At 44.0% G+C, this 24,718-nt stretch overlaps 1 protein-coding gene across 4 annotated transcripts in view; it reads right to left on the bottom strand.

Annotated features, from left to right (window-relative positions):
* Positions 1–1,276: 1,276 nt before the first annotated feature.
* The window catches only part of COA1 (cytochrome c oxidase assembly factor 1), a 222,686-nt gene continuing 199,244 nt past the window's right edge, over positions 1,277–24,718 (bottom strand). For all 4 annotated transcript variants that reach the window (XM_085320242.1, XM_085320239.1, XM_085320241.1 and 1 more), the window contains 4 exons: positions 9,465–9,566; positions 6,355–6,506; positions 4,307–4,383; positions 1,277–1,609 (listed from right to left, as the gene is read on the bottom strand). In XM_085320242.1, coding sequence (XP_085176368.1) covers positions 1,513–1,609; positions 4,307–4,383; positions 6,355–6,506; positions 9,465–9,558 — 420 coding nt within the window. In that variant the 5' untranslated portion in view covers positions 9,559–9,566 and the 3' untranslated portion in view covers positions 1,277–1,512. The remainder of the gene's footprint in view (positions 1,610–4,306; positions 4,384–6,354; positions 6,507–9,464; positions 9,567–24,718) is intronic.

Raw genomic sequence — 24,718 nt, 5'->3', positions numbered from 1 at the left:
CGGAGCTGTTGCTCTCAAAAGCTGCTGCTTCTCTGGAGTCTGGTAGGAGTCAAAGCTGCAACGGGGGAAGTGAAAATTGATAGGTGTAATGTGGTTGGTTTGGCTTTTCCTCCTTGACTCTTTGATTTCCAAAAGCCAGAGGCCCCGTGCTCTGCGACAGCAGGCAGCTCGGAGATCGCCTCAGCTCCCAGGCGGTCCGTTTGCAAGGTGGGCAGCAGGAGCGCAGGACGGCGTTTTTAAATCTCAACCTTTGTGTTTTGTTGTGAAACCTTATAGCAGTGATTACCATCTTAAAGCTGGGTCGCACTGTCTCTCCTTGACTCACCGTAATCCCTCCCCGGTGCGTTGGGCACACACAGGTTGGATCAGGTTGTGCAGGCAATGTTCATCCTGGGCAGCATTTTGTGAATCCCACACTAAATCTCATGTGTTTTTTTCTTTCTAAAAGCAGGGTTTTTAGAGAAGCATTTGCTGCGGCACTTTAGTTCTTTCCTTTGTTTGCTTTGGCAGGGGCTCTGCAATTGTTTATGCTTACTCAAAAAGTCATGTCACCTAGTTCGGTGGGTCACTGTAGAGCAGAAGAATGCTTGCTGCTCTCTAACAATCCTTTGCACTAGCTCTCCCTTCGTCACCTCATGCTTGTTACTCATGAAAGGTTTTGCACTGCCTGTGCCTTTGGTGGATTTCTAGGACTCTCGTTTGAATGTTGAGATGGAGTAAAACCGGAGTTGAGTGGTGTAAGCTCTAAGCCTTCATGAGCTATGTCTTGTTTAAGCTGGTAAATGCTCTGCCCGTTGTGGTACCTCTCCCAAACCCATGTTTGATAGTGCTTATATGGGACACTGGTGTATCCTGAGCAACTTTTAGCGTTAACAGTGGAAGCACTGAGAAATTCCTAGAATTCATAAGCTAGGATGAGTTAAGCTGCTATCTCCTGATCTTCTTAACGAAATTTGTGAGGGTGCAGATGTACCTGGTATGTGACTCTTTCTTGTGCAGAGGAGAGGGATCCTGCTTGAGCGTCACCCTGCCTGCTTTATGTAATTCTGCTTTAGGTAATGCCTTGTCAAGAAATGGTGGAAAACAGAAGAGTGTGGGAATCGTTTTGAGAAGCTGATTTAGTTTTCTAGTCGTGAGAGAGCAATCCAGTTGTCCAGACTGAGGTCTGCAGTTGGAGAAAACCTCAGTTTCCTGGCAGTTTGTTTATTTACTTCCAACTCAATTCACAGGACCAGCACATACAAGACATAACACATGACTTCTCTGGAACAGCAGCTCTTGTTGCAAAATCTTTATTTTAGGCTTCTGCTGTACAGAGAAATAAACCAACAAACCAAAGAAATGACAACTATGGCAATGATGAGGTCAATGTTAGAGAGAGAATTGTCTTCAGAGCACCTGCTTAAGTGAGATTGTTTGTGACAACAGTGTACATCCACGTGCGCAGCCTGATGCAATCCATTAATGGCTCTTTGGTTCAGTGGGAGGTGGAGAAACAGCTGCTTTTGATTTTTAGCTTTCTTGCATGCTGATGCTTTCCACAGAGGAGTGGTAAACTGGAATATTCTGACCATCTCGGAGCTTCAAGGTGACATCCTGGAGGCACCAGCTGCCACAAAGCAAAAGAGCTTTTAACTTGCTTCAATCAGTTTTAATATAGTATAAAGTTAGGTCTAGAAACAGCTGGCGTGGAGAAACAAATCTCTCCATATATTCACTGCTCTTAAATTCTCTCAAGTGTTTTAAAACTTGGTTTGCAAGTACCAGTTTCCAACAGCTATTTTCCTTAATAGCTTCCCACAGCCCAGATTTTTAAATCTGGGCTGTGTGTTCCTATTTGTTGCAACATGAATAAAATCCTGACAGCTATTTTTAGATAGGACATTCCTCTCTCCCTCCCACCCCGCGCCTTTCTTCTTCTTCATCCTGTTGGTGCATTCCTCGCCTCACTCCACTCCAGCCTTGGAGCCGGACCGTGTTGCTAAGGAATTATCCTAGCTTGGAAGAGTTTAAAGATCGTGTGATCACTCAACGCGATCACTGAAAAACTGACAGGGTAGGATGGTGGTTAGTCAAAGGAGAGGGGAAAATTGCATTTGTTGGAGATGGCGGGGGAGCCTTTTGCTTTCCTCAAAGCTCTGCCCTAGACCTGCTTCTGCGAGCCTGCTCGTGTTGGTTTTCCAGCTGGGACGGACTATTATTTCGGCATGCTAAGATGGGATTTTCAAAAGCTGCTGGTGCCCGCCCAGCCCTGCTTTTACGGGAGCCGATGCTGAGTATGTGCAATTAGGTACTTAGGCGGCCGCACCTTGGTGCGATGAATCTGCCGCGGGGTCTTCCCTCACCGGCCTCCGGCTCCGTCCGATCCAGCACTCGGCAAGCGAAGAGCAGCCGGTCGCGCTCCTCAGCGCAGCCCAGGCTCTGGCTTTTCCCCTCCTGCTCTTGGCTGCCTTTGGGTCAGGGAGCTGTGAGCATCGTTGTGCCCACGAGCGCATGAGCCCCGCACCCCACCCCCTGGTCCCTGCGCTGCCGGCACCTGAGCTAACGCTCCCTCTGCATCAGCTCATCTCCTACAAATGTTCCTTTGCTCAGGTGCCTCTTAATAATAATAATAATAATAATAATAATAATAAATTAAAGAAAAGGACAGGAGAACAACAACCCCAGCAGACAGGCTGCTCGCTCACAGCCTGAAGCATTTAAGTGGCTTAGGAGCCTAAATTACTTCTGTACGGAGAGCTAACCTCCTGGCGTCRCTCAGCTGTGTCTGAATATTGGGTCTTTTTGTCTCCTGGGTCTCTGCTGGCTGCAGATACCTRTGCGCTCTGCAGAGCTGCGCCAGGGTGGCCCACTTACAGCCTTGCTATTCCTCCCACGGATTGCAGGAGCTCCTCTCCACGGACCACCGTGGGGAACAACCTRTTTTACTTTTAGCTCCTCACCTGGGTACAAGGACGTTAAGTCCTGTCCATCACCAAGTGGAGCAGTGTGTAGGGCCCTGTACCTGAGCTATGATAGTTGAATTTGAAAGATTTGTGTGCCACAAATGTTTCTGTAAGAGACATTTTCTTCTTTCTTTTCAAGCTTGCATATAGGGAATGCTTGGAGAGCTCATTTTAAAACTATGCTAGATACCTATATTCTTCAATTACTGCTCCATTTTAACATCTTGCAGTCCTCAGTTAGTCTTGCAGTAACTCTGAAGCAGGAGACAGGTTGTTTCCCTCCATTTGTCCTTGGRGGATAACGAGGAGCAAGGAGATCAGAGCCCAGATCCCCATGAAAGTGCAGAGCTGCAAGAAGGCTCTCCAGAAGCCTCTGGTGGTACCTCTGGTTGCTTGGGAGGAGGCCAGGTCTGGCTGAGTCTCTCAACTCCCAGGCAAGTACCCTCCTCCCACAGTTTTGAACTTTACTTACCTTCTGAACAGAAATCTAGTAAGTCGTGCTTATCTAATTGTGAAAAGCAAACAATACCATGTGGCTGGTGGCAGCAGAGCAAAATGTTGTTGCTTTGGATTTCTAAATAGAGCTAACAGAATTATCTAACAAACTCCAAGAACAAGCAAGTATGAGGAGGTTTTCTTCTATTAGAATTTCCYTTTTTGCAATGGAAACTGGACTTTGAATTCAGGTACTGATTATTTGTTCAGTTCTAGAAATCAGTTTTAGCTTGAAAAGGGAGGTCTTCAGGCTTCAGTAGTGCCAAAATGTAAAGCTGCTAATACACTATACGGAGTCAGAGCATCCTTCTACTATATCTGTTCTAGCACTTTTTTTTTYYTTTTTTTYCCCCGACTATAAGGACCAAGTTGACTGAGGAACCTGAAGAAAACTGCACAATTTTTAGCTCACCTTGACATGCTCTGATAGAATATGCAAGATATTCCCCTACTGCAGTGCCTGGTAATAGACTAGAATCAGGACTGCTGTTCAGCTGTCTCTGCATCTCCCTGGGGAGGGGGGCTGAGAGGGAAGWGTGTGTTACGTTAGCCCTGGTACTATCATGTGCACTAAGCTTTCATCTGTGGGACACRACACTTCACATAAATAAATAGCCCCAGTTGTTTTTTAAACTAGTACTTGCAGGGATGCATTCAATGTATTTCTCAAGTAATTTACATTTTTGTCGTAATGATGGTAATAACCTTTCACAAGATCTTCAGACRTGAATTTCCTCTTCCTTTGTGTGCATGATTTCAGCAACACGGATGACTAAACCAAATATCCTGCCCTCCTCCACTTTTTTCTCCTACCATTTCTTTGCCTGCGTCTATGTAAGATTCTCTGTCTCTCCCCCAGTACATACCAGCAACGGGAATGGTCCATTTCTGAATTAATGTAGAGGTACCCTGCTGATTTTGTTCCAGACACTGGTAACTTTATCTGCAGGTATAAAAGTGTTAAAGATTCAATGAAGCGTTTACAATAGACATTTACTCCTGCTACAGCCAATAAAGCAACACACCCATCTTCCTTCTTAACTTAAACTCTGATTTTMTTTTTAATGTATTTCAGAGTTTCACTATGCTTTTCTAATGGCTAACATGTGCATGGCTATATGAGTGTATCTGTTCTGCCATACATTAATCTATGTTGAAAGAATGTTCTTGCATGATAGCTGCCACCCCTCTGGGAAAGTCACTCACTCTCTGAAATATTTATGAGTGAACACCTTTCCTCACCAGAATGTGTGGTGATTCAGAGGTGTCCTGTATTGTGTTAGACCTTCCTATAACCATAACAGGCCTGTAGATTGAGATGCTCTACAGATCGGTCCATTAACATCCATCAAGGCAATGAGACATTCAATCATTTGGTCAACGTCACAAATTCTACCATTCAGTTAGTTAATAAACAAGGCAAAGAGCTGCAGCACTGACCACAGCTAATTGCACACAGTCTAACGTTTGAATAAATGGTCCAGGTGCAGCATTTGCYGGTTGTACAACTGGAAAACACCAAGCCTTTCAAATGGGTCCAGCAGGCATGAACTAGGAATGCTGTGGAGTCGAGTCAGTAAATCCATCTATGAAATCATCTGTAATGATGATTAACTAGTTTATTTCATGAGGAACCTGAATGGTCATTGCAACCGAGAGCATGAAAAGTAGAAAAGAAAGTTGGTGGTTTCTGTCTTGGGTGAGGTCCATAGAAGGCAGGATTTTGATTTCACCCTGAGTCACCTGAATGACTAGCACTCTTAAAAGGTGACACAGGAAAAAATTAGTGAGAAAGGTTCTGTTCTTTTTGAACAACATAACAGGTTGTGCATTTTCACCRTATTTTTGGTCTTATAAATGTTGCCTGGTAAATTCTYTAAAAACCTGGCAAACCAAGAAAACATTTTGGCCTTGGRTATTGCGCAGGCGAAGCCTGACTGGCAAGAGATGGAAAGTGGAACTTGACTTGAATTGGTTAAAGCTTGATTTTCTTGCCCTTGACAGTCCCCATCCTTCACCTGCACTCTCTGCCCCATTCCTTACCGCTCTCGGTTGGTAGCTAGGACTCTCAGACATTTRGAAGGAACTAAATGATTCAAATGTGACAGACTCCTGCAGTGAGTTGCCTGAACAGCTCTCTAGTCACCTCCTGGATCTCTAGCAAGGCTGGGGAGGAACAGCCAGTCCTTGACTAAGAACTTCCTTTTTAAGTCTCTGAGCAGCAGCACTGCTGTAAAGGACGGATGTCCTTTTCAGACAGCAGCCTGGAGTGGAAGTGGGCTCGTATTTGTGAGGTTTGCCTCAGCCCAACCCTGTGCTGACGCAAGTCAGCCTTGTGCAATGTGTCAGCAYCCAGGGCAGCATTCTCCGGCGACTGTGTAATCTCAGGGCTCAGCCCCACGCAAGGCAGTCGGCCTCCCAGTTGCAGACTTGCACGTGTTTTTAAAAACATACCATGTGGGCTGAACCATAGTGCAGCTTGTGAGTGGCTATAAAAACTCTGTTCTGGACAAAGCTTTAAAAAACAACAGGAACCAAATGGAGAGGGGGAAGAAGAGGGTCCACTATTTTAATGGTGGACCTTGATATACTTCTAAAAAGGATTTTGTGGGCTACAGCACCAGGACGTGGATACAATGACTTAGGAGGTCCATTGGCATTCTGCCACGTGCCCACGCAGCACAATACGGAGGGATCATTCTTGCTCTTTCCAGTTGCTCATGTTAGCCCACTAGACCTCTGCTTTGGACATCTGTCCCTCTCCCAGATCTGCTGACACCCCAGGCTACTGCCTCCCAACGGGGCTTGTGCTTCTGAGCCACTCGAGACCTGCTGGAAATGCCCCTGCTGATCTCTCGTCACCCGTACTGCCTCCTTCGGAAGCCATCCTGTGTCACAGCCTCCCCACCRTTACCTGTGCTCTTTCCCTGTCCACGCGATTACTTCCATCTGTCAGTCGAATGTTATGAACTTTAAGAGGGGGAGCACCCAGGGCTTCCAGGGCAGCAGGGTTGTTGTTCAGTTGCTCCAAAGCCTGCTGATAATACTGGGTCCTGGCAAAACTTTCTAGATGAGAGAAACAACAGGATAGTGAGGAGACAGTCCGCCTGGAATCAAAACATACATAAAAAAAGAAAAAAGCAAGACATTTCCTCCAGACTCCCACATCCTCCCTGAAAAACAGTTCAAAATCGTTAACTAGGAGAAATCTGGCTGAAGGAGGAAAGCAACGCTTACATCAGAGAAGTAGGGCTGAAACGAAATATTATTCAGTGTATCTAAGTGAAAAGGGTACCAAGTATAGCCMGTTCTGTATTGACACAGTTTAGCTTATGGCCAAGTGTCCCTGCTTTTTAGATGTTTGCAGGTCATCTAAAAGGAAAAAAAAAGACAAAAGGAATAAGGATGAACATTTGGAAACATTCTGAATGTAATTCACTGTTTGTTTAAAGAGGTACAGAAAATATTTTAAGAATGGAGACTATTTCATTGACATTGATGTAGGTCAGCCACAGCTGCTGCTGCTATGAAACCCTTRCTGTGGTTTTGATACAGCTTTTCAAGTGGTGGCCGCAAAGCTGCAGCTCTAGGGAAGGCGACGCTAAAAGGGAGGCACAAAGAAGTGCCATTAAAGTTAATGGTCAACCAGCAACAACAGCGCAGCAGACCGGACACTGCAGCGTTGGCATATGGAGCACAACTGTAGCAAATTGCTCTTTATCAATGTCTGGTCACTATGGATAGCTGGGAAAAGCTGTCCGTCGGGGACCGCTGCACAGTGCGGAGCTGTGAGGCTGGAAACCAGCTGGCCCTCTATACGGAGGCAGAGGTTTGCTTAAAAAGTTTCAAGGCTTGCCTGCTGCCATTTTTATATGTGCTTCTCCGCAGCCTAATGTCACTCCTGCTGACATCAAGAAGGGCAGTGTTGGGCTAGGAGTGTGCACAGTGTGAAAATCTGACTCAGGCAACTTTACTCTTGCCTTACAAGGAGTTTTATAAAACAAGGGGTTGGATCCCTTTCCTGGTCCTGCCCCTCTCGTGTTGGTCTCAAAGCTGCCTGCTCTCMCGATTTAGAGGCTTCCCCTGTGAGCAGGCAGCATCCAGATGGCCCAGAAACAGCTCTGCTGGTCCTCCTCAGCCCCAGGGCCCTGGGGCCATCACAAGGTACCACAGAGCCTACAGGCTGTGTGGCATGCAGCCACATGATCACGTTAAGCGTGTGTCATGCCTGTCCTCCAAGCTGGCRGAGAAACTGGTGCCAGTTTCACGGTGCCCCTTTTCAGCTCTTCCCAGCAGATGTTGGTACCTTCTTAGTGTCTTGGCCTGAGTATTGACTGCAAAGCGCCCAATCCATCTGTTCGTCTGCATGTTTTTGGTAGGAAAGCTGAAAGAATAGTGGTGTTGGCTAGGGAGACTGCTGCCATAAAGCAGGAGCAGAGGTGAAAATGCGGAGCGGAAACGTGACTACTCGAGTGTGGGACTATGTACACACAAACCCTTCCAGCCTGAAGGAAGGGGAGGGAAGCCCCTCTCTGCCCCTACTCCCACTGCTGCACTTGCTCCTCACAAGTCCCAGTACGGTTGAAACTCCCCAGAGCTGAGCCCTGCGCTGCAGCTACTCACCCCTTGCCTGCCCCTGCATTCCTACCCCAAAATGTGCCTTTCTTCCCCTGATTACGCAAGTGTCCCAGAGACACAAGCATGATGAACAGAGCTGATGCTTAACCCCCTTGGGTGAAGCAGCCTCCAAGGTGAGGGGGAGAGGGCCATGCTAGTGCATGGCCTGGCAGCTCCCTGAMCTGTTGGTAGCTAGAGAATGACATCCCCAGAGAGATACTGCATGACCATCAATATTGCAGCAGGGCAAGATGTTTTTTTTAACAAGAACCAACCATCACGTTGAGTCATTTGACTATACAGCTAGGTATAGATCTGGGCAAGGAGCTGTTTTACTTTTGTTAGCACAGGAGGTGAAATATTTTCAGAGATTGCTAGATCACAGTGCTGCAATGGAAAATTAAAAAAATGCTAATGTTCTCCTTAAAGCCAGATTCAATATTTTAAAGCATAAGAGGATCGTATATCTGTCATGCACTCCAGAGCTTGAGGGTATGAGCTGCCTAAAATTAAAGCCTGCTTTCCAGCCTTGTCTGTTTTGTTACTAATACATGTAAAATGAAGGGGAGGTTTCACAACTAATCTGASGGCTTGAGGAACAGGCTTGGCCACACTTTTCTGGCAGCTTTGTCTGATAAAAGGGTAGGTGGAAAGCAATATYGTTTGATAATACCAGCAAGGAGAGGCAAAAGGCCAAGAGGCCTACAGTACCCCCAGAAAGAGAGAYAAAGCCCGTTTCTGGTCTGATGCTTAATATCTAGAAGCAATTTGAGAAAAAATAAACAACTATCACTTAGACTAATAATATGAATTCTCAGCCAAAGACATGTAGCTATTAGATCCATCTATGAACRGCAACATTATCTGCCTAAGTGGTCTTTCTCTGTCCTGTTCTCCTCTGCGCAGGTCACTCTTCACTGCCCTTCATTGTCTTCTGGGCAAACTGGTGATGCCTTTGCACCTCACCGGTGAGTTGTGTTTCAGGGCCAGCACCACAAAGAGATATRCTGATAAAACTGCTAGGCTTGGACACATCCTCACAGATATGTCCTTTATGTGGTTTTCTTTTCCTGCCCAGTAGTAAAATCTCAATAAGAAACTAAGCCTACATGACTGCCCAACCTTKTATTTCCCAGCCCCCCTTGAAGGAAACCTCCCCAAAGCCAGATTTTCCACTGACCACAGTGGTGTGTGCTCTCGGGAAATGAACGCAGCAGTGCTTTAGATAGAACCAGCCCTGTGATTAAATACAACAGAGCCTACACATGCAGATCCCTGAAGATCCGCCACAGTTCCCTCAGGTTCATAAGCTTTTCAGATCTTAAAGATTATTATTTTTTGCATTGCACAAAAGCAAATGAAAAGAGGCAGAGGAGAAACAAGGTTGCTAACAGCATGGAGACTTACTTTGCATGAGAGTGTACATAACTATGCATCCCGTAGTGCTGAACACTCCCATAAAAATAGCCATTTGCTGCAGTTTTCTTAAAGAAGCAGGCATTTTCCTCCCTGAAAAGAAAAAGGAGAGACATTTGTTGTAGAAGAAGAAAACCAAAGGGTTATTTCCCCTAAAAGCCCTTTCCACCACCCTAGCCAAGTGGGCCTGAATGAAAGCACAAGGTGCAATAATTTGGCTCGCTCTCGTGGAGCCCCTCAGCATCCCCAGAAGGACCCATGGTGAGAACAGAGCAAACTGAGGCTAAGTTTATTTGCTCCTTTTAGTGATGCTACCACTTTGCTAATTGCCAAGCAGAAAATGACCTCACCATCATGGTGGAGAGCCAGCAATGGGCACGTTGCTCCMAGGGCTTCCCATGCACGCTCATGAGCGTGCTGCCGGCGTTCAGGCTCGAGGGGCTGCATTTCTCTCTCGAGTCACTTCCTCTGATGTAAACACACTTGTGGCAGGGGTGAATTTGGCCTGCAGTCTTCAGCTGCGGAGCCAAGCTAGTGCTATGCCAGCAAAGACAAGGTAGCCAGGGTGTGTGTACTCTCTTCTGTGTTTTTCCCCCCCCCCTCCCAAGTTGTGGACAAACAGGAAAGTTCTTGCAAGCCTATTTTTCCCTGTAATTTTTTTCTTCTTGCACCCCCTGCCCCAGCTTGCCCTTGTAATGAGTCACACTGTGGCATCTGAGCAAATWACACAGTAGAGTAAGAAATACCTCCAAGAAAGTCAATCTAGTAAATGCTTCCAGGGTTGGGGTAAGAGTGAGGCCATAGGGCCAAAGAGCCCTATCTAACGCTTCTGGCCATAGCAGGTTAGTAAGAGCTGTCAGTGAGAGCAGGACGTTGTTTCAGGCCTGGCTGTGGCAGCACAGGACTTGTTCGARTATCCGAGTATTTGCTTACATTCAACTTCTCTCGTAACTGGGATGAGAAGGAGGAATGGTCTCAACAGCGTTTAAAAACTGAAAAGCCAGCAAAGGACTTTTTGACGTAGGAGTGTAGATATCTGAGTGCTTGGGGAAGCCATAACGGACTTCTGACCCCAAAGGCTTCCAAACAAAATCTTTGTGCCCTGATGACATGACACAAGCGTTCTGCTCAGCACGGACTCCTTGACAAAGCAAAGTGCCTAACCAGTTACAGAAGTCTGACCTAGGCAAGGCCATTTGAGTCCTGTTGTGAAAATCGCCCCTAGTATCCCTCAACTATGCATTAGTCAGGTATTGCTCAGCTGCAAGCCACAGTTTAGAGAGGGTGGAGAGGCAATGTCAGGACTCCTTCCCATGATGTGCTGGGTCAGTGTGGTAGTCGCAACCTACCTGAGCTCATCTGCTTGCCAAAATGCCCATATTTAATCTCGTACATGCTCTAGCCTGAGGGAAATGATGAATGTAACCCAGATATAACTTTCACCTATTGCCTCATTGGTACTAGTTTTCAATTGTAAAGCATAGTTGAAGGCTTCTTCTGTTACCTAGTTAATTTAAGAGCTCTTAATGTTTGGATTTGCTGTTTTTGAGGAAAATTTATCAATAGMTAGTACTAGTAACAACCAGTTACCAGTAATATGAAAGAAATACAGACTGTGTCTACGTTATGCCCCAAATCCCCAAATTACGCCATCTGTACAACCAGCCTCTATCTCTTCTCCTTCCTGATCTGTTTCTCTACTGAGTTTTCTTCTTCTGTTCCCCCTGGGGAACTTCAGTAGCATGAGAAGCTGCAACAGAGGAAGTAAAAGTAGTGGTTTTTTAGAGCAACGGTGATAGTTTGTTCACAAGGACACTCAAGCTTTCTGTTTGCTGGCTTGTGTTTTCAAGCTTCTTTAAAAAAAACAGTCTACAACTTTTTTTTCCCTTCTCAAAGTGCATAATCTGAATAATAATTGACTTTCTTGTAAGATCTATCTTGCAAGGAGCAAGACACATCTAGCTTGAGGTGCAACCMACTGCTCTCACCAGCCTCTGACACTGATTGCTCCACTAACGCATGCCCAATGCCAACACCACGCAACAGAAACAAAAGGTCGTAAATCTGGCAAACTGATCAGATATAACATGCTGTGACCCGAGGCATTTGTTCTGCCCCTTCCAAAGCTGTGGCCTAAAACTGCCAGGMAAAATTTGCTTTTTTTGTGATGAAATTCAAGGTAATTGAACACAAGTGTCTGGGCCCCGGGGAGAGGGGGGGTGCTGTTGACAGTTGGCTGAGTAAAAGTGGAAAGATAGGGAGCCCTAGCTCCAGTGAGGAGCTTTTCAATGGGGCTGAAGGGAACTGTCTAACGATGAAAGGCTGAAATTAGAGGATGCACAATTGGCCGTCAGCAGGTTTGAGGTTCGCTTGGTGTCACGGTGTGGTTGTACTCAAAGAAGCCTGACGGAAATGAAGAGGAACTTCTTGCCAGTTCATTGCGTGCTTGTACCCGTTTAATCACCACCTTTGCTCATGGTACATCTCAGCCCGCCAGCCCACATAAGCACAGACAAGCTGCTTCGCAAATGTGGAAGAGCAAGAGGGTCACCAACCACAAGCTCCCTCATGACGACATCTCAGAATGGGGACATCCGGGACTGCGGCTTGGCCACCAGGAAATGGCGAGTGGCAGTGGCTCCCCAGGGTGCCTGTGAGGCAGCCAAGCAGAGGAATGGAGTGCACATTTAGTCACTCAGTGCCAGAAAAGTCACTGGTCACCTAACTTGCATTGAAGCCTTGTGAAGGTCCCCATTGCCTTAACAGGGAGAGTATTTCCACTACTTGCTTTCAGCTATCCTGGAAAGCCCCAGAGYAGCCCTTTAACTTCTGTGCTCTCCTCCCACTTGTTTCTCCACTGTTTTTCTGACCTACTCCTATGACAGMATGTTGCAGGAAGAGGTTTAGAGCTATAGATTTTAACAAGTCTCCAAAGACCTGATAAACCTTTTCTTCACTACCACAACTTCCTATCAGCTTCAGAAGCAAGTGTACAGATATCCTTAGAGCCACCATATCCCTCACAGTGGGGGCTGCAGCTCCTCTGCCCAGCTGTCACAGTCCCTTGTGGCATGGATGTCCAGATAGTGCATTCAACTCCTTCAACACCCCTCTGTGTGCAACAGCTGCTGACTTTCCGGTGATGACACAGAAGATACTAATGGTGTAAGCTTATGGAAGCCCAAAGCGCAGTGAGGAATTGTTGCAAGCATTTGTCACTAGGGTCTCTGGCTGACGGCACGTGCTGCTCCTGTCTGCTGCTTTGCTGCAGTGCTGCAGAGCTGGCGTGTTAGGGAAGGGGAGCAAAGGCACGCTGAGAGACCCTCACATCCTGAGGCTTTCTGAAAGTTACTGACAGCTTGAAAAGCTTAGAGAGTATTAAAGGGGGGGGGGGAACCCTAAAACATCATTTGCTACAAAGGGAGTAATTGTAACACAATGCATTTAGGAAAGCCTTATTTAGGAAAGATGTGATTGCCTCTTAATGAGGGAAGCTCAGATTGCTATCTATGATGGAGATCTCTCCCCAGAACCTGTTGTACCACTAAAAAGTATGCAAGTCAACTTGCGGAAAAACAGATTTCTTCACAAGTGATAATTAAAAAAAAAAAGTACAATTTCCAAGCCAAAGTGGTCTGAGAAAAGAATTTTTTCCTCACGTCTTTCACTGCCATAAGAAGCCTTGGTGGAGATTAACAGACACAAACCCCACTAAACCCACAGTTATCAAAAGAAGAGCCTCATTATCAAAAGAAGGGAATCATTGTAACTAATGCCCTCTAAAAGACAGCATTAAAGATCAGAACTTCCTAATAAGGGCAATGTTCATCTCCTGTCTTGAAAACAGGAAGATATGACTGGAAAAGCTAGCATTCAGGCCTGGCTTTGAAGTTTAGCAGGCCTTAGAGAGTTAACGACGAGATTTAACAAACCCAGAGAGGTGGAAGACTCCCAGGGTCACATGTGAGATGGTGGGTTACTGCAATAAAAACGTCTGCTTTTAATTAGACTTTGTTTTCTCCACAGAGGATCTTCTAAAAATTGGCTAGGCTTAGGAGATTCTCCCTAATTCCAGCAAATTCAGATCTTACGTTCTGATCTCTACAGTTCATGCAGGTCAGTATTTTTCTGCCGGTGCTAAAGGTCAGTCTTGGGCACCTCCACAAAGGCAGGGTGGCAGTAAACTAAAGGGCATTTTCCCAGAGCTACAAGTATTCTTTTTTTTTTTTTTTTTTTTTTTTTTTTTGCCTCAGACTGCAGCCACTAGAGCAAGAAACCTGGGGCTGCAGGTTCTCCAGAGAAGGCATTTCCTCCTCCTTCCGGCACTACCAAATTCCAGCAGCACCTCCAGCTTCCAGGTGCTATTGCAGTCCCAACAGTAAGATTGCACCAAATTCAGAGAGCAGCTGCTTGATCAATGCAAACCCAGGGTGAGCACTGCTGATTATCTCCACTTAGGCCACTGACTACCCACCTGGCCAAGACAATATATTGACAGGCCACTAATACAGGTCTTTAAACCACTGTAGTCCTAAGGTGTCAGCATGACACTTGTGCTAAATATGCATGAYAGAAGACTACAATTAAATTCAGATAATTTACTGGGATGCCTAAACTTGGATCTAAGCATCTAACTTCCAAGACTGGCACCACCCTCTTGGGAGCCTCCAAAAACCTTTCCGCAAAAAAAATTCTCACTCGAGCTGGTGGGATTTGAGTTGGCCCAGATTCGGCTWTTATTAAAACCACCCACATCAGTGCAGAAGCCTCAGAAGACGAGGGGAATGTCAGGGAAACTGCACACAAGTACACACTTGTATTTCACATTCTTGCTATTCGGTTTACTCAGATGAATAGATACAACCCACCCATTGATCTCCTAAGATCCATAAGACATCTGGGTTTGATTCAATTTTTATACTAATAACATGCCAGGACAAAATTTTAGAGACAGCTTGTTGACACTTTCTAGAAAATATCTTTTCTTYGTTATTGTGACCAAAGAGAAGACAGTACAGCAGAATTTTTTTGATAGGATCATCAATTCAGCATATTATTTTCCCCTTTTTCGTGGAAAGAGCTTAAGCATACTATTTACCACACTTTGGAGTGGCAACAGCATAAATTGTGCCCCCTGCCAGCAAAATGCCAGAAATACTAAGTAYATTCAAAGTATTATGCGCCTTTACGAAACGCTCAGCAGAAAAGTGGAAAGATAGAAAAGCATTTTGCTATAATTTACAGTCAAAAGCAAAAGTAGGAGTAATGCTTTTTTCCTCAGTGATTCTCTTTCAACTGCACTCAGAAGGAGGATTTTGATATTTAAGGAGGTAAAACATCTTTTTTTGCCAGCTTTGAAATGGTCCCCCAAGGGTCTCCTTCTGGACTGGCTCCTAAGAAAGTATAATTTATCCTGGTTAAAATGATTTGAAGGGACAAATATTTGTATGAGAGGAAGATTACTAGTAGTCCAGAAAAYTGTGGTCAGTTTATTCCCTGCCTTTGCTGCTAGCTAATTAACAAGGAAAGTGAAGGTGGTCAATAGAGTTATTAAGGACTCTAACCAGCCACCTTCTTCCTGTAGCTGTATCACATCTCCTGGGGCCACATGCTACAATGCAGGTGCCTCGCTCAGCGAGTACAGAAGCGTAACATGGGGYCTGTAGAGCTTTTACTTTCTTTTCCTTTTTCTCCTCTTTTGACTGCTCTCATTTGCACATTTTTATATCTATATATATCTTTATAAATCTTCTGTGTGTCACTACCATGGTCTACTTCCCCACATGCTCTCCAACTACAGAGTCTCATCTGACTGGCTTGCCTGCACTTTGCTTCATCTCCTCCTATCTGCCACCTTCATTCCTCGTGTGTCTCCTGTGCCCCGGTTTCCCCCGTGCCGACCACTGCTGTGAGACAGAAATGGTGAGGCACCTCTCCCAGTGTCTGAGGAGTCATCGTGCCTCAGTTTAGCTGGCAGGAGAAAGGATTTTGTCTACTTATCTGCAGATAATGAAGGCAGGGACTTAAGTCCTTTTYGCATTTCTCCCAAGTCCCCTTGATGCTACATCTCAGTTAATGYTAAGTGTTTTCAAAGGCTTGGCTTATGCACCAGCCGGTTGAACAATACATGCTAGGTGATCCTTGAGGACAAATGTAGCTACCTATGTTTTGTACTGAAACATAGGGGATATCACRGAAAAGAGACATGAAGCTAGGTGTGCTACTGGGGAAACAGGATAGTGTGACCTACAGTGTGACCCATTTTTGCTGTTATTAGAGCATACTAATATGGCTTTATAGGCTATTGCCGAATAATCTGTCATTAATGTCCCTAATTGTACTCTTCTGGAATTGGATACAATGGAGGGAGGTGGAAAATTCACCACCTATTTGTGTTTGAAAGGTGAACTGCAAAGGATTTAAAGAGTAAGAAGTCATAASAAGGATAAATGAAAGTGCTGCATCCAAATTAGAGGTGGGGGAAAGAAACCAATGGTATTTAAACAGCGAGTGGTTTACCTGAGAAACCTATGGGACAGCATTTTGGCTTCCCAGCCACTATGAGTGAGGTCACTGGAGCTGCAATACAGGGTTCAGAAGAGTTGCTCCACTCTGTACCAGCTGCTCCCTGCAGCCTGCGTCACAGCCCAGCTTCCCAATTGCCACATTAAAACAAGAAGTCCCATAAAGAAAACAGCAAACTCATTCTTCCAGCTGCCTTGTGTGCTCGAGAGGAGAGGGAGGAACAGCGYGTGTTAAAGGAGCTCAGCAAAAGTGGACTGTCAAGGCAGGGACCTCTTCATAGTGTAGTGTATATTTTCTGTATGTAGTTTCCTAGAATAGGTTCACTCAACCTGCAAGGTAAGTCATCAATGGAGAACACCAAAACTTTTCTAAGGGAAAGATCAAGGAGTCTGCAATACCTAATATGCAACAGTAGCTCCCTGGCTGTCAGACCCAGTCTCTGGCCATTTATTTGTGTCCACTACATTAATTATACCAAAGACACTGACAAGTTCCGAAGCTAAAATCAATGACTTATGCAGCTCTAATTCAACTTAGCAAATCCTGAGATGGTGGAGAGGAAATCCAGACGTACAAGGGATCTATAATATCCCTCTTGGTAAAAGGTCAAATTTTACCTTGAAAAGAGAAAATATATTGCCACCAAAGTTCAYAGAAGGCATCACTGAGCTAGGACCTGTACACAGCTACATTAAAAGTTAGTCCCTGCCTGAAAGTTTAYAGTCTCAAACTCCAATCCTGGTAAGACTTACACCTGCCTGTAGTCTTATTAACTTCAATAATATGATTCACACAAATGCATTAAATAGGCATGCAGTAGAGAGCAATGTAAAGGAACTRAATGCCAGGGGAGGCTGTCACCGGAAAAAAATATTTAAGGCAGGAACATAGTGTAAATACTACGATGCTTGTGCCTTCATAATGCATCTGCTTCCTGAAGTTGGGGAGTAAAAGATGTGATCCACTCTGCTGTGATCAGCYTGGAGTCTGATTTACAAAGCTTTTAAAAAATAGCAAGGGGAAAGGGGAAGGTTTGCAGCCCTAAGCCCAGGCATACTGCTGGTATAATGCCATTTATTACCCAGGAGTAGAGCAGCACGGACTTTTTGTCACATCACAAACACCCTGCTCTTATTCAGTCTTCCTACTGAGAAGCAAAACCAAATAAAATGCTATTCTCAATCCCGCCAAGATGCTCAGAAGCAGTAAGTTTATTTCAGCTGCTCGTCTTCACACTCTACCATAAGCGCTCTTCACAAAATACTGACCTTGCCCTTCTTCTGAAAGTCAAGCCCCTTTGAAATACATCAGAGCAACACGAAAAATATAAGGCTTTGAGAAAAACTAATTACTTTCAAACATCTTGGACACCTGGATTGTTTCCAGAACTTGATCCTTGCATACATGAGCAGAACTGGTTCAGTATCAGCTACATCTGCTAATGTAAATTAAGATATGGGGAAAAAATGGCCTCAAATACCTGTCATTTTTTAATAAGTGTTGAACATCAAAAACAGTACAAGACCAGCAGGGATTCTGACCTAGAAACATTCTATTCTGAGAGGAAAAAAGAAAAAAGGTTATGGTGGGAGCCACTTACTTAGAAAAGGGATGAAAAAAAGTATCTCCCACAGGACTTAAAGGTTTCCATTCAGACAGACCCAACTTGTTAAGTTGTGCGCTGAGCTGTGTGACACAAAGATGGAGAGCAAAAGGGTGATAGAAGTGGTGGGATTTGCACATGCAGCATCTGGACTCAGACCTTTAGCTCAATCTAAGGAACAGCTATTGCTTTATCCATCCTCTCATAGGAAAAATAAAAAGATACATGTTGGTTGCTCACAAGACAGTTGGGTGTGAATCAGCTTCTCTTCCAACAGATGAGTCAAAGATTTGAGAGAACAGCTGAGTGCAATCCATATTTTCCTCTGTAGAACACGTGTGGGGAAAAAAATTGAGGGAAAAATCTCTCAATTTAATGGTTTAGATGACCTTTTATTGTATTCACTGAATCTTAGCTCCTTCTGTTACTCCTGTTCACAAACCATACTTTTGCATACTGTTGATGGATTTTCCAAGGCATTGAATGATTTGTGCATGTTCAACTGSTGGTACCTTTATGGGACCAGCATTTCAGAGATGTGCTGAGATCTCTGGAAATTAAGCTGCTTTATGGCATTTTTAAGACACACTCTCACTGGTAGCTTTCAGGAGTGCTAATAACATTCGTTATTTCCTCATAAACTTCTGGCTACAGTAACCTTCAAATATTTGTGAGGTTGTAAATGTTTGTTCATCAGACACTAGATTACCAAGGGCTAACTGTAATGAAAGCTGACAAACGTAGTGTCCATGAGACACAGTTTTTCTATGTTTAGAAAACAAAATGGGACCAGTTAGCTGGGAATCACTGCTGTTAATGACACTGGAAGGGATCCATGCCCACAAACTCCCTAAATTGCAGACTGTACAGGAAACACTGCCTTTGACCACAGGAGATTATTTTCCATATGTTTTTGTTTTCTTTTCCCATCATGTGCTACTTCGCTCTCTGACTGGAAATTAGGAAGGGTGATAAAAAGACGCCATCACTTGTATAAAACGTTTCTGCCAGAGATTTCAGCTGGGATAGAAAAAGCCTCTGCTCTGTGCAATTTCCAATCTACCTGTGCTTTTGCCGTTCCTGTGACACCAGTGTGGCAAAGCGGAAGACAGTGCTCCCAGGTTTCCTAAGCTGCTCGGGGACCGACTCACTGTGTCACTGTGGCTAAAACCATAAACTTCGGGTGTCTCAACTCACACGTGTAAAAATGAGTGACTAAATACTTCCTTGTTCCTACTTTGCTGGAAAATAGTGACATTTAATGGCTGTGAAATGCTCCAACATCCTAAGATGTAATTTCACTTAGATACAAAATTGTGCAGGTGCGACATACACATGTGAAGAAGTACAACAACAAGTTCCAGAAAAAAATGTATTTTGCAGCCAGGCATAGGGTGTGTTTTAGGATTAGCAGAATAATTATAGCAGCCACAGCTGGCACTTATTAGAGAATTAAAGAAGCTGTTAACAGGTCATTAATAATCTGTGACTACCTGCCTTAATAGTATTCTTCAGACAACAGGCATGAGAGTGAGGGGGTGGAGGAAATGGTCACACCTTCTTGCAAGTCCCCGGAGAAGGCTGATACACTTATTTTTCATCACTTTGTAATCTGCTTGTTTACTTCCTCCCAGGGCCTCTTCCCTAATAGCTAGCTGCCACACAGCTTTTCACCATGGGGTCACGAAGCTCTCTGCAAGGAAAGCTAGCAGTCTCATCTGCAGCGGAGAGCTGGGGAAAGGAAGCCCCATCCCAGGTGTCCCAGCCTGGCAGAGGTTCCCCGATGGGGCCATCTCTTCTGGCCTGGCTTTCTGCCAGCGAAGCCATGCTCCTCTGGAGGAGAAGCTTCTTCTGAGCACATTCTGAGTGTGCTCYCCTACTTCTGAAGACTTTTCCATCGGCAATGCGTCTCTATCTGCTTACACCATGCTGCAATTTGCTCTGCCACGTCTTGCTCCTTGCCTTTGGAGCTATGGCAGATGGTTGAAGGAAGAGAGAAAAGCAACTTGTTTCTCTGCTTTTTCAAACAAACATGTGCTCTGTAGAGCAGACAGATGCCTTAAAGTCAGATCCAGGGCATCAATTCATCTTTTGGGTTCAGCTGTAGCGTACAAAGCGTTTGCTGGCCCTGGTCTAATGCTTTTTGACATTGTCAGACCCCCTTCAGTGAACTACTGCCTTGTAACCAACTTGACAGCAAGTATTGTTCTACATTTATTAATACTGTACGTGCGATCTTCAAAATGACATGTTCTAAGGCCAGGCRTCAGCTGTGCTCAGCACTGGCTCAAAAAAAAAAAAAATATTAGACAAGAGCAGAGACCTCCTGCTGCCATAAATAAATACATAAACAAACACATGCCTTTACCATGCTGCTGTCGCATCTTTTTACCCTTTCAATCTCTATTTTGCAATATTTGTTTTTCAAGTATCCATTTCTCTGTGCCCCCCCCCTTTTGGCATCAGTAGGAAAGTGTTTTTTTCAGTCTTCTTTCAATTTGTTCCACTCCCTCTCTTTTGGGTACAAATCCAAACTCCAGAAGCTTGAATCTACATAAAAGTWAATTAACTTCAGGAATAAAACAATTCCTGTTCCCCCCCCCCYTTTTTTTTTGACTGTAGATGTTTTGCTACTAAAGCCACAATAATTTTCTATTATTTTTAAAATTTTCAACTTAATGGGGTATGTTTACTTAGTCAATAAGCTGATGATGCCTATGACAGGACCAGAAGTGTTTGGTTAGCAGCAGGGAGGAAAAAAAATCAATAACTCCAAGCATTTGGCAGCTTTGTGGGCAGGAAATCATTTGTATTCTCTGCTTTAAATCAATGACCTTCTTTGCTTTGCTGTTTCAACAGGAAATTATAAACTCTGTGAACATTATTTGCATAGTGCCTTCTGCAATACACTTGCATATGCTTGGGCAAAACAACATTAACTCTAGTAGGGCTTCTCTGAGGTTTACATTAAAGAAACTAGGCACTTTAGTGTAGAGCTTTCCAGCTGCACACACTTGTATTTATTAGAGTCAGAGGTAGATTAGCACAAGATGTTAAAAGAGCTCCTTCTCTAAGGAACTTCTAAGGGCACCCTCAGAAGATGAAGGTGTTATTGTTTGATAATTGGGCTGTCTTGAAAAAATGCCATCTTCACAACTTGGCAAGACACAGTATTTTCAGTATGGCAGAGGCATAGACTCGCCACTTCTACATTACAGCTACAGTTGCACTTTTGCATCTTGCTTGTTATTGTTGCCTTAGTGTGCCAGGTCTGGTTTGAAAGTACTGCACCTTTGCTTGAACTTGGGTTAGCATTACAGAGTTAAAGTTAATGAAAGCTTCAACCTCCACTATCCTGCCCTTTTGCTAAACAGACTTAAAAAAAAAAATTAGCAATTTGTCTTGCCATCTTCCTATTCCTGCTGATGGGAAACTGCTCCAAGAATATGAAGTCCTGAGAAAAGGCAGTGCTGAGCCCTTACTTAACTAGTCTTCTCACTTTTTCTATTGCCCAACACTGCATTAAATCCATATTGCTCATTTCTTAGCATGTCTTCCCCCCAATGTGATCATAGTGCAGCCCCATAGTTTGAGACTCTTGTCTATGCCCAGAACTAAGCATTGCAGCTTGCAGCACCAGCCATGGCATTGCAAAGCTCCTGGCCCTTAGCACCCCTTCACATACTTATTTCTATCTTATGCAGGAGAATGACTTAGTGAATCAGTCTGAAGAAATGTTTATAACYCCCAAAACCACCATTGCCTCAACAGTCTGCACTGAAAATAAATGTCATAAAATTCAGGCATCCAAAATTCTCTAGTTTGCTTTTGTACATGACAAGTCCTTTCATGGTAATTCTCAGCATCCCTCCCGAGGTCCCAATGCCACTGACACAAAACAAAAGTCATTGGGTGATACTTCAAGTATATTTACTAGCTGTGTCACACCCCCTCCCTGACACAAAAGGGTTGAGAACATTACTTGTAGTGACTGAAGCAGAAGCAATACATAGCACCTGAACACCTGCTTTGCTCCTCTTCATTTGCCAGATGTAAGCACACCCATCCTGACCCTACACACATTTTATTCCTTCCCACCGCAAACTCTCTGTGTTTGCTTGGGTGGCAGCACCTTCCAGTGCTGCAAGGTGTTGGAAAGCACTTTTAGCCTCTCTAAAATTTGCTATTCCTGAGTGAAGAGAGACTCCAGACAGTGAGGAGCCTCTTTTCCTCACTGGCAGAGCATCGCATCACAAGATGAATGGAGTACTGCTCAGCTCACCTTGTTCTGTTGAGTGGGTCAAGAACAAATACATTCAAATGGGTCTTTCCTTCCTCACCATGCTGTCTTCCTCCCTTCCCTAAATGCACACCTCCTAAAATGGCATGATGTCACCTTTCCCTGTTAAATGCCACATACGTAGACTTTTTTAGATCACTACAAGAAACATTTTAATCTGGAGAGCTGTGCAAATTGAATAGCTCACTCCAAAAATATGAACTGGTCYGGTTAGTTTTCGGCCAAGGACTGTCTTGTGAGTGATTTATGATTGCATACRAATAAAACATAATCAGAAACTGTGGAGTGATAGCAGTGTATACACATAAAGTGATAGCAATGTGTGTGCAAAAAAGGAGTGTAAATTCCTCTTATTGGAGGAATATGCAGAGCTGTTTCTGTTACATTTGGGAAAGCGAGCCCATAATCCAAGTCTTTTGAGGTGGTGAAAGGTGTGCTGTGTGACTAATTCACTTCACTAACRTATGACAAGCCACCTTCATAATGGAAAAATTACTTTACTAGCTAACTTTTTTTTTTAATACCTTATCACAGCTGTCTTGCCTCTTTAAGGCCGTGTTTTTTCCAGTATACAGAAAACTGGTAGGGAATCAAAAATGCTGATAGACCTAAAAACTGCACTTAACTTCAGAACAGAGGTTTGTGGGTTATTGTTTTTAAGATCTATTTTTTTTTTAATATATATAAGCCATGGTCTTCGAGGTTTTTCCTAAGTCAAAACATGAATCTCATGTGGTCTCTATTTACAAAAAGGAAAATAAAATTCCTTGTGGGAAAAAAGAAACTAGATTACGCTGCAGGAAAAGCAGATTTAGTGCTGCAGTGTTCAAGCTTGCTCAGATGAAAATTTAGCTCGAGAACTGTACTGAATTTGGGGCACAAATTTACCAATTGGCTCTGTTCTTCCACTATACTTATGAGTTTGCTGTATTTGTACTGAATTGAATGGGACTGGTTGTATGGATAGAAAGCACAGACCTGTTCTCTTTTTTGAGTTTTGTGTAAGGTAATGACTTTGCTGACTTCAACAGAGTTATTCTTGATTTATACCACTATAAGCAAAAGCAAAAACAGATTAGGAATGTACCTCAAAGTGACAGTGTTCAGATGTGTATTTAATCTTAGTTATATAAAATATTTGGAATAAAATGCACTGCTCACTTCTCTTACCATTCCCTCTGTAAATCTGTGAAATGTGAAATGGCCAGAAAATAATTTTATTTTAACCTTTTTAACATCAGCAGTGAGGACCCATAGTCTCTGAACCCTTTTCTCCTCATGTAACACTTGTTCAGTGTAGATCTGATCATTTTAAGCAAGGTAGAACATGGTACCAGAGACAACACCAGAGACAAATGGATCGGATAGCTTATTGTCAGATGTACAATCAAGAAGATTGCAAAACTGGCTAATAAACACAGAGCTAAGATTTATCAGATCTGTTCCTCTGCCCAAGGATGGTGCAGGACAGGGGCAGAATTTTCTCTTTTYCTGCCCTGTATTTTCCGACCCATTAGCTGCAGCCTCAGATGTCTTTTTTATTCTTCTCAGTTTGTGCTGAATGCTCCATTCTACCAGGCCACTCTCCTGGACCCAGGACAAGCGGCTGAGCTAGCAATGCTGTTATGGCCTGGCTTGGAAGTTCCTACAAGCACAGGATTTTCCCCGGGGGATGTTTTGTCTGGGCGTTTTTATGATGCAAAGGTCTTACTGGAAGAAAGAACTGGCCCTGCAAGGTCTGGGTGCCTTGCTGAGCGATGAATACTGGCTCACATATACAATATCACAGACCGGTGGGGAAAGTAAGAAGAAAGCAACCACTCATTTTTAACTTAGGCAACAAGCTATGCTCTGCTGACTGCATTTCTCCTCAAATCAGCTTATTAGCTGTGATTCAGAATGTGCCATTTGTGCTTTACAGGACTGAGAGTTTAAGTGGGTTTACTGGTGTCAGTAACAACTTGCTCATTAAACATTAATGGCAATGTTTTAATTAGTCCCAGGGTTCTGGTAGGAAGAGAAGCCCTTCCTTCAGTAACCAGCAGTTACAGATGCAGAAAGTGTTAATAACCTAATAGGAAGCAAACTAGGCAGCATGCATTCCATCACCCAGAAAATGGATTTCAAGTAGCTTGTTGATGGATCGTTCATGCTTTAGAGCAAAAAAGTGGCTGAATTTTAATACAAAGTATGCTGTCTGCAACCCCTAGAGCTGCAGCCCCATCACGTTGTTTCCCATTTCTTGCAGACTTGATGTTTAATGTGCTTCCTGCCATACAATTTGAAGCTAAAAATGTCACCTTGTTTGGGGGCAGGGAGCGGAAGAAATTCAAATGAGAGTAGCAACTATTCTCAGACTTTTAGCAGCTGTACTCAGGCTCTTAAAGAAGAAATGTATCATGTGCATTTTAGATGATAGTTTTGTTTCTGACATGAGCTTTTCAAGCTACAACTGGGCTTTTATAAAAAGAAGTRTAAGTATGGATGGCAGTAATGTGGGAATGGGAAAGGGATGCATATTTCCCGATTTTGTTCTTCTTCTCTAGCAAAAAAACTAGAGTGCCACTTTATCTCTTAAGTAACTGGCTAGCTTCAGAGGAGTTTTCTGTGTTTCCTAGTTAATGATGTAAATTATAAAAATTGTGCTAAAAGGTTGCACAAAGAAGTCTTGAGCTTTTGCCATGGCCAGGAAGCAAGAAGGATTTTTGCCAGTAGACAGGGCTTTTCCAATGATCCACTGCACTTTTCTGACCTCAGCATTGCTGTAACTGAGGGATTTCAGGAAATGCAGCTCAATGTCAATACAGCGTGAAGGTG

The sequence above is a fragment of the Rhea americana genome, unplaced genomic scaffold (assembly GCF_003343005.1).
Source record: "Rhea americana isolate MKP2758 unplaced genomic scaffold, rheAme1 scaffold_62, whole genome shotgun sequence".
Classification (NCBI taxonomy): Eukaryota; Metazoa; Chordata; class Aves; order Rheiformes; family Rheidae; genus Rhea; species Rhea americana.
The sequence above is the reverse complement of the archived record's forward strand: the minus strand, read 5'-3'. Positions and strand labels throughout refer to the sequence as shown.